At 48.2% G+C, this 9921-nt stretch overlaps 1 protein-coding gene across 5 annotated transcripts in view; it reads left to right on the top strand.

The window, feature by feature from the left end:
* Positions 1-236: 236 nt before the first annotated feature.
* The window catches only part of LOC147008392 (uncharacterized), a 19895-nt gene continuing 10210 nt past the window's right edge, over positions 237-9921 (top strand). Inside the window, exons 1-5 of one of the 5 annotated variants that reach the window (XM_085864714.1) lie at positions 237-721; positions 1307-3803; positions 4965-5172; positions 6516-6684; positions 7882-8355. In XM_085864714.1, coding sequence (XP_085720840.1) covers positions 1439-3803; positions 4965-5172; positions 6516-6684; positions 7882-8355 — 3216 coding nt within the window. In that variant the 5' untranslated portion in view covers positions 237-721; positions 1307-1438. Of the gene's footprint in view, positions 722-759; positions 1177-1306; positions 3807-4961; positions 5173-6515; positions 6685-7881; positions 8356-9921 lie in introns of those variants that run through there. The other 4 variants (XM_085864710.1, XM_085864709.1, XM_085864713.1 and 1 more) reach the window with 4 other exon arrangements.

The following is a 9921-nucleotide window of genomic DNA, read 5'->3' as shown; positions in this document are numbered from 1 at the left end:
TCTCTCTCTGAGTGTTTTCATCTTCCATCAGGGAACTAGACCGGGCAGCACTGGGTCCCCCTGCTCGTGCGTTGTGCGCGCACGGCGAGCACGAGTCAGTGTGTTTGTGCTTCATGAAGGTAACCCGGGTTATCACCTCCATCACCAACCGGATATCTCAGGTCACAGGGGGCAGCGTACGGGACTGCGAGGTACAACATATGGGGAAGAGCCTTGCGGTGCACGAGGGGAGGGGCATGGGGTGTCCTCGAGAGAAGAGAACCACGTGATCACGTCCTTGTCAAGTCACAGTTTCTCGCCGGCAGATTCGCCACCGCCATAACCACGTGATCACGTCCTTGTCAAGTCACAGTTTCTCGCCGGCAGATTCGCCACCGCCCAACCACGTGACCAACAATATTATGAGGAAAACTCAAGCGGTGATCGATCGGGTTTGTTGTTTTTTTTTTTTAAATGAAACATGAGGTCCATTCGAACCCCAACACGTCCTCTCCTCTCCCCGAAGTGATACTTTCTGAGGCGAATATAATACAAATGGACAATGACGGATGGAGTCTGTGAGTGGTTTACCTCACGGAGGGAAACAGGAAGTGGAGGAAACCACATCCGGTTCGTGCTCGGAGTTTCAAACTGTGGTGTCTGAGGGATTTTCGCCATGGAGCGGCGGCGGTGAAGTTACTGACTGCAGAGTGAACGTAACATTCAAGTTTCGTCTTTTTAAGTAAGTTATAATTATAATATGGAATAGACAAAGCCTGGAAGCGAACGTAGAATTCTTCTTACATTCGATGCTGCAATTTCCGGTTACTTCGGCCTGGATTCGGGATCAGCGATCAAATAATGTAAATCACGATTAAAAAATATTTTTTGTTGATGCGGGAGATATCTTTATTAAAAATCAGTGGAGGAAATATACACCATGTCTGATATTATTTGGGCCTTTCATGTCTCCGACGATGCCTTTATCTCCCGGCATGCATCATTCCCCATGACAAAAACCGGAAGTAAAAAAAACCGGAAGCAAAAGGGTCATCGCCAACGACACGGATTCCAAATTGCCAGGGTATTGTGCTGTTGTTGTTTCCTATTCTCTCATGTGCACGCATTGAGTATGAAGCTCACTATGTTCGCTATAATTTGGAATCAGAACATTCACGAACATTCAAGGAACGGTGTGTAAGTGTTTATTTGAAGAAGAGGAACCTCACAGCACCGAAGGACGTCGGTCAGCGTGAATGTTAAATAAATAATTAATGATGGTGTTTGAAGGATTTAATTTAATTTTCCATTTTTGTTTTCGTGTGAGAATTCCAGGTTGTGAAATTCCTGGAGGAGAGGAAGAAATCGACCTGGAAGATGGATTTGGTGACGAAGGCCTCCTGTTGGGCGATCTCGTAGTTTCGGGAGGGAGATCGAGCCGGGAGAGAGGCGTTCGAGTATGGATGGACACGAAGGAGAAAATGTGGACAGGGCAGATGATGTTTTGAGAATGTTAGGAGGAGTGGATGTGCCAAAAGGGAATGAAGACGCTTTGGGAGGGACAGACGGGGAGGAACATGCAATGGGGGAGACGGTTGGTGGTTTGAGTGGTGGAGAGGGGCGCTCGAGTATGGAGGGACACGAAGGAGAAAATGTGCACATGGCGAATGTTTTGGGAATGTTAGGAGGAGTGGATGTGCCAAAAGGGAATGAAGACGCTTTGGGAGGGACAGACGGGGAGGAACATGCAATGAGGGAGACGGTTGGTGGTTTGAGTGGTGGAGAGAGGCGTTCGAGTATGGATGGACACGAAGGAGAAAATGTGGACACGGCGGATGATGTTTTGGGAATGTTAGGAGTGGATGTGCCAAAAGGGAATGAAGACACTTTGGGAGGGACAGACAGGGAGGAACATGCAATAGGGGAGACGGTTGGTGGTTTGAGTGGTGGAGAGAGGCGTTCGAGTATGGAGGGACACGAAGGAGAAAATGTGGACAAGGCGGATGATGTTTTGGGAATGTTAGGAGGAGTGGATGTGCCAAAAGGGAATGAAGACACTTTGGGAGGGACAGACGGGGAGGAACATGCAATGGGGGAGACGGTTGGTGGTTTGAGTGGTGGAGAGAGGCGTTCGAGTATAGAGGGACACGAAGGAGAAAATGTGGACACGGCGGATGATGTTTTGGGAATGTTAGGAGTGGATGTGCCAAAAGGGAATGAAGACACTTTGGGAGGGACAGACAGGGAGGAACATGCAATAGGGGAGACGGTTGGTGGTTTGAGTGGTGGAGAGAGGTGCTCGAGTATGGAGGGACACGAAGGAGAAAATGTGGACACGGCAGATGATGTTTTGGGAATGTTAGGAGGAGTGGATGTGCCAAAAGGGAATGAAGACACTTTGGGAGGGACAGACGGGGAGGAACATGCAATAGGGGAGACGGTTGGTGGTTTGAGTGGTGGAGAGAGGCGCTCGAGTCTGGAGGAACACGAAGGAGAAAATGTGGACACGGCGGATGATGTTTTGGGAATGTTAGGAGGAGTGGATGTGCCAAAAGGGAATGAAGACACTTTGGGAGGGACAGACGGGGAGAAACATGCAATGAGGGAGACGGTTGGTGGTTTGAGTGGTGGAGAGAGGCGTTCAAGTATAGAGGGACACGAAGGAGAAAATGTGGACACGGCAGATGATGTTTTGGGAATGTCAGGAGGAGTGGATGTGCCAAAAGGGAATGAAGACACTTTGGGAGGGACAGACGGGGAGGAACATGCAATGGGGGAGACGGTTGGTGGTTTGAGTGGTGGAGAGAGGCGTTCGAGTATGGAGGGACACGAAGGAGAAAATGTGGACAAGGCGGATGATGTTTTGGGAATGTTAGGAGGAGTGGATGTGCCAAAAGGGAATGAAGACACTTTGGGAGGGACAGACGGGGAGGAACATGCAATAGGGGAGACGGTTGGTGGTTTGAGTGGTGGAGAGAGGCGCTCGAGTATGGAGGGACACGAAGGAGAAAATGTGGACAAGGCGGATGATGTTTTGGGAATGTTAGGAGGAGTGGATGTGCCAAAAGGGAATGAAGACACTTTGGGAGCGACAGACGGGGAGGAACATGCAATGGGGGAGACGTTGGGTGGTTTGAGTGGTGGAGAGAGGGTCAGGTGTGCAACACAAACAAATAAACCGAGAGGTTGGGAATTGAGAGAGTTGGTGCATGTGGAGCCAGGTAGTGCGTTTGAAATCTCAGGTGTATCTTGGGGGGTTGGCACATCAGAGAGTCTTGGGATCGGCATGGGGGAGACTGCAAGGAAAGATCAGCATTGTGGAAAACCAAGAGAAAGGAGTTCTCGGTTCGGGGAAATTCTCCGTGTCAAGCAAGAATCGAAGGATGATGAGTCGGAAGGGAAATATTCTGATGATCACGAGAAGGTGAATAAAGTGGAGAGAGCTGCAGAGAATAAAGGTGAACAAACAGTGGGAATGAAGGTGGAAGAAGAAGGTAGTGTCCAAAATAGAAAATCAGATCAAGATGGTGAAACATTTAGAAAATCAGATCAAGATGGTGAAACAAGAAGAAAATCAAATCAGCATTGTGCAACAAAGAGAAAGGCAGATCAAGATGGTGCAACAAATCGAAAATCAAATCAACACGGTGCGACAAAGAGAAAAGCATATGGATTGTTGGAAGGAGAGACAAGGAAAGAAATTGCTGACAAAGGAGAATTGGATGCAGAGCTAATGGATACTCCAGCTGCAGCAGCAACAACACCGATGGAAGAAGAGGATGACCTTGAAATCTGTGCGGTGTCTAGCGAGGCGTCTGGGAAAGGTGGTAAGAGCCTTGTTACCTGCTTTGCCTTTGTTGCCTGTGTATCTTTCTTTCCTCAATTGTTACTCCAAACCCTCTTCACCTTTTAGGAGCACTGCCTTTCGCGTCGTCACAAACTGGAGAAAATCTGTGCAAACCCTGCTGTCCGAGCGGTGAATCTGCATTACGGGTTAATCGCCTTTTTGAGGAACGTCAAATATATAGAACATAAAATTGTAAAATCAACCAATTGATGGAACTTCAACTTTGCGAACTTTTGTGAACTGTTCCTGCGAACTTCTCTGTGAATTTGTGTCTTCGTTGTGTGAAGCATTATGGGTATTACCACTCAGACAAAGACCGGTGTAGAAGCCTAACGGCTCGCTCCTGCAAACCAAAGCCGCACTCTCTCCTCTCCTCCGGACCAGACCTCGGGAATGGGATGGGCCGTTTCCCTGCCAGAGCATCCGGGACCCAAATCATCATGCAGCCGCACAGTACTTCTGTCTTATCCTTCCCTCTTTATCTCTCTGTCGTGGTGTGTCTAATTGCCTAAAGGACTTAGTTATTTGAAGATCTCCGTGTGTTCGTTGGTTTCGTCGGGCACGAGAATTGGTCGGGATAAGGGGGTTTGAGAGAGTTGTGTTTACTTATTACATATTTATTGCCTTCCTTGTGTTCCCTTCCACATTACCATTGTTCCTTTATTTAATAGTCCTGCTCTCAGACTTGAATTCTGGATGTTGCGTTGATTAAGAAAGACTCGTTGAGGGATAATTGGCTGAAGCATATAATGCCGCATATCCAGACCACGTTAGGAATCGGGCTTGCTCAGCCTAAGTAGCATCAAGACGCGCGATGCCTGATCGGTTTAACGCTGGGCCAATTCAGCACTTCCATTATAATCTGTACTCTATCATAGCCTTGTACGCGTAATCTGGCAGGGAAGACCCCGAAGCAGTCGACCATTATGGTCACATTGAGCTGACTCGCCGGATTCGATGGCCGGACGACCATAACAATACATTTTGTCACATCGTCAGGGATACAGCACGTCCCCTCTTCCTCATTTCTTTAAAAAAAAATATTTTCACCACTGATCTCCCATGAATGCCCTCTTTGTTTACGCTCTTCTCATTGTTTTATCTCTTTTCTTCCTCTCCACTTTGTGTCCTGAAGCAGATTTGAGACAACGTAAACACCGTGCCCGTTTGAGGGCAAGGCTACCTCGCTGTTCCCACTGCATGACACGTTTTCAACCTCAGCAGACTGCTTTCAAGAATAAACACTCGCAGGACCTCCTCTGCTCTCATGCCTGCGTCGTTAAATTCTTCGATCGACTATATGCTCAGGGGAAGCTACAACCAAGACGATGTGCCGGCTGTCATCGGTGAGATTTTGATGGGAAAGGGAAAGGAGTAAAATAAGGAACGTAGTGAGCGGATTCGGACGAAATTTGGTGGAGAGGTTGAGTACATGACAAGGACGAAATGATTCGATTTTGGTGAAGATGTGGACACGAGTAGTTGTATGCGTCCACCGACAACGTTGCCAGAGGCATTATATTGTCGGGTTTTCCATCCAGTCTGTGCGTGCGTCCGTCCGTCTGTAATAGCTTGTCGTTACCACGATAACTTCAGAACGACTGAAGGGATCGAAGTCAAACTCGGTGAAAGTATGTATAATGATGCAAAGATGAATTGACCGGAGAACCTGACGACTCTGGGAGAAAGATGATGTCATGAAAGAAAATGGGGGAGTACGGCAGATTTTGTAAATCCAGTGGAAGTATCAGACTTTCTCAAAGACAGCGTGCAACCCTGAAGGGTGGTGGAGCCACTCTTGTCTCCTGGAGTTTTACACGTCTCTCTTTTCAAAATTATTACAACGAGCGGGCATCGCCGCCCTCCAGGCGGGAGTACGGTTCTCGGCCCGCCTTCGGTGGGCAACGTGCCGCGGCACGCTCTTGGAAATGCACTTCATTATTTTGATCATTTTTGAAAGAAATTCTGTGATGGAAATTTGTCCATCAAACTTGTCCACCCCATGCATCCTCTCATGCCCCCCATTCCTCCCCACCTTGGCTTTCTGCTCTGATGTTGGTGTTTCCCCCTCCTCTCTCTGCGGTTCATTGCAAATTTTGTCCTGTGCGTCCTGATCCGTTCAGTGTACCGATCCTAGATCTTCCACGAGCCTCGACGATGTATACCAAAAAAAAATTCCGGCATTGTGTGATCCTTTACACTATCTGCCTTGTTGTGATAGCTTACAGTGTCTCCACTGTCTTGCAGTCACGATATGAATCCAGTCAAGGTTTATGATGAGCACATTCACGAGGATTGTCCTTGTAAATTCAACATCTTGGCTTCCTGTCGCGATTGTATTTGGCATTGAGCTGATAGTTGATAGTTTGACAAATCTTTATCCACAGTTACAAAACCACATTGTGTAAAATGCACAATTACTTCCCAAAATTTACAGGCTCAGAAATTCCATTGTTTCTGTCTCAGAGTGGACATCCTCAGGGTCTGCACGGACGTTCTCAGCTCTTACTCTCTTGGAGTAAACTGGGAGAGGAAGGGTGGGGGAGGGGTTCTCGATTTTATTAATTAATTATTATATATATATTTTTTTTTAGTTGCGCTTTTTCAAGTTGCTGTTCTTCGATTTGTGTGTGTGCCATATTAAAAATGAAAAACCAAACCGAAATTTTGATTCTTGATCTGTGTTCAGTGAGATGCAGCCCGGTGGTAAACAGAGTGTTGTTGCTGAAGTCCCTGATGGCGACACTTTCCTGGAGTTCTGCAGTTCTGGCTGCCTGTCCCGACACGAGGAGGGAAACGCAGTTACTGGTGTGGCTAAGCCTTTTGTTGGCGGTGATGTATCCGGCAAGCTATCTCAGGTGTGCCCCAGAGTCATCTTCTCCCTTGCACAAGAAGTTGCATTTATATGTGGGGTGTTCAACAAGTATTTTTCTTGCTTTTTTAAAACAAAAATATTGGCTCTTGGAAGGGTGAGGTGACAGAGGGGAGATGGCAAAGCATAGATGATGGGGTCGTGGGACGAATGGATGCAACAAGCAAAGAGAACAACGAGCAGATCATGTCTGGTTTGTCAGTGGCAACTTGCATGGAAAGATCTGTCAGGTTTGAGTGAAGGCCCCGGATATTTGAGGTCGATGCTGTTAAAGAAGAGGGAGAGGGAGGAGGCTTTGGGTGCAGGAGGGATGGAAGGGGAAGGGGAGTGGAGGACGAGGGGGGGAAGGAGAGTTGTTGAAAGAGTATGGGGGATTGTGGAAGAGGTGGGATGAGAGGGCCGGATGAAGAGGAGAAAAGGCTCGGTGGTGATGGGTTGAGGTACAGTGGGGAGTAATAAGAAAGGGGGCAGAGGGCAGTTGAAGATTGGAGGAGGTGGAGTGATGAGATGGAAGAGAGAGGGCAGGGGAAGGAGGCAGCTTTGTGGGGGGGGGCAACATTGGGAATTGAGAGAAGGGTGAGAGGGGAGAGTTGAGGGAGATGTGTGAGGGGAGTTTTTGATAAAGGTGAGAGGGATGCTTGGAGGGGGAAGAGTGTGAAGGTTGCTTCGAGAGGGAGGAGAGACGATGAGATCAGGCATGGCCGAAGAGTAGGAGGGAGAGGGGAAGGATGAGACTTGGTTGTGGTCTTGTGAAGAAGGGAGAGGGCAGGGGGAGGTACAATATTTGAGGGGCTGGGAAGAGGGGGAGGTGTGCTGAAAGGAAGGAAGGAGTATGTTTGTGGTGATGAGTGTACTGCTTGAGAGAGTGAGATGTCTGTTTGGTTAGAATGGAGCGCACAGATGTTAGAACACCACACAGTGTGGGACAACAGAGGAGGAGCTGATACTGAAGCAGAAGGCAGTGAAGAGGTGCCAAGAGCAGAGTTAGGATGATGGGCAAGATGGGAGGGGTAAGGAGAGGGGTTTAATTTAATGCAATGTTTTCACCATGAATGTTCAAACTTGCAAGGCATTTCAGAAACTTGTTTCCCAGTGTGCTTCACTTTCCATTGTGCTCGCAGTTCGAGCATACGTTATAAAGTGTTCTCATGAGTTCACACAATTCCATTTTCTCTCCCCTTAGGCTCGTCATGAGACCATGCTTCCTTCTGGGTCCCGTCATCTTTGCAGTGACTCTTCCCTTCAATTCCATCGTGAGGGACTCCAACCTCCTGTATCCAACATTTCCACCTCTACTGCTGCCACCACTACTGCTACCACCACCACTTCCTGTACTACCACCACTACTTCCCAGCGACTGTTCCTCATACTTCCAAAGGCCACTAGCCGTCGCTCTCTTCCCAGCACACCTGCCCAACCCTCTCCCTCATCGTTCCCAACTCACCAACCGCCGACTCCTCCATCTTACAGTTTCCCCCATCCGAGGCCAATAGCTGGTCCCTCAATTACAGAATCGTACCCTTCTCCCACTGTTGCGTCAGCAACGGCTCCACAGGAACACCTAACCACAAGCACTCAGGATCCAGTTACAATCTCCCTGAAGTGTGCTCATTGCCAGAGTGAGTTTAGTGCAACAACAAGTGTGCTTGTGTGGCAGGTAAGTCTGTGCACACACTTACAAACGTCTCTAATCTTGTCTACCTGTGCTTGACCATCACTTCCTTCAGACCCAGTATTCGTTTATCCCCAATTGGATTGCCATTTGATGTGTAAAATGTTTTGTGTTTTTTAATTTCCTTTTCATGTTGTTGTCTGATCGCCCTCTGAAGTGTTTTTATTCACAAATTCCATTCCTTTGTTTTGTGTGTACTTTTTGTGCCCCCCTCCTCCCTTTTTTCCCAATGAAACAATTTGTGATGTCAACATTCGTGGCTTTACCATTTGCGGTGTTTTTCCCAGGTCCCTAACTGCTGGGAACCTATCCCCCCTTATTCCATTGATACAATGCCCCGCTATTCGCGGCTTTGCCATTCGCGGTATTTTCCCCAATTCCCTAACTGCCAGGAACCAATCACCCCCTTATTCCATTGAAACAATGCCCCACTATTCGTGGTATTTTTCCCAGTTCCCTAACTGCCGTGAACCTATCCCCCCTTATTCCATTGATTGCCCCAATATTCGCGGTATTTTCCACAGGTCCCGAACTGCCAGGAACCAATCACCCCCTTATTCCATTGAAACAATTCCCCACTATTCGCGGTATTTTTCCCAGGTCCCTAACTGCCGGGAACCTATCCCCCCTTATTCCATTGATACAATGCCCCACTATCCGCGGCTTTGCCATTCGCGGTATTTTCCCCAGGTCCCGAACTGCCAGGAACCAATCACCCCCTTATGCCATTGAAACAATGCCCCACTATTCGTGGTATTTTTCCCAGGTCCCTAACTGCCGGGAACCTATCCCCCTTTTCCATTGATACAATGCCCCGCTATTCGCGGCTTTGCCATTCGCGGTATTTTCCAAGGTCCCTAACTGCTGGGAACCTATCACCCCCTTATTCCATTGATACAATGCCCCACTATTCGCGGTATTTTTCCAAGGTCCCTAACTGCTGGGAACCTATCCCCCCTTATTCCATTGATACAATTCCCCACTATTTGCGGTATTTTCCCCTGGTCCCTAACTGTAAGGAACTAATCACCCCCTTATTCCATTGAAACAATTCCCCACTATTCGCGGTATTTTTCCCAGGTCCCTAACTGCCAGGAACCAATCACCAACTTATTACATTGAAACAATTCCCCACTATTCGCGGTATTTTTTCCAGGTCCCTAACTGCCGGGAACCCATCCCCCCTTATTCCATTGATACTATGCCCCACTATTCGCGGCTTTGCCATTCGCGGTATTTTCCCCAGGTCCCGAACTGCCAGGAACCAATCACCCCCTTATGCCATTGAAACAATGCCCCACTATTCGTGGTATTTTTCCCAGGTCCCTAACTGCCGGGAACCTATCCCCCCTTATCCCATTGATACAATGCCCCGCTATTCACGGCTTTGCCATTCGCGGTATTTTTCCAAGGTCCCTAACTGCTGGGAACCTATCCCCCCCTTATTCCATTGATACAATGCCCCACTATTCGCGGTATTTTTCCAAGGTCCCTAACTGCCGGGAACCTATCCCCCCTTATTCCATTGATACAATGCCCCGCGATTCGCGG

Source organism: Eptatretus burgeri, chromosome 19 (assembly GCF_056783735.1).
Source record: "Eptatretus burgeri isolate ZD-2024b chromosome 19, Ebu_testis_v1, whole genome shotgun sequence".
In the NCBI taxonomy this organism is placed as follows: Eukaryota; Metazoa; Chordata; class Myxini; order Myxiniformes; family Myxinidae; genus Eptatretus; species Eptatretus burgeri.
Note: the sequence above shows the minus strand (reverse complement) of the source record. Positions and strands in the feature narration are given on the sequence as shown.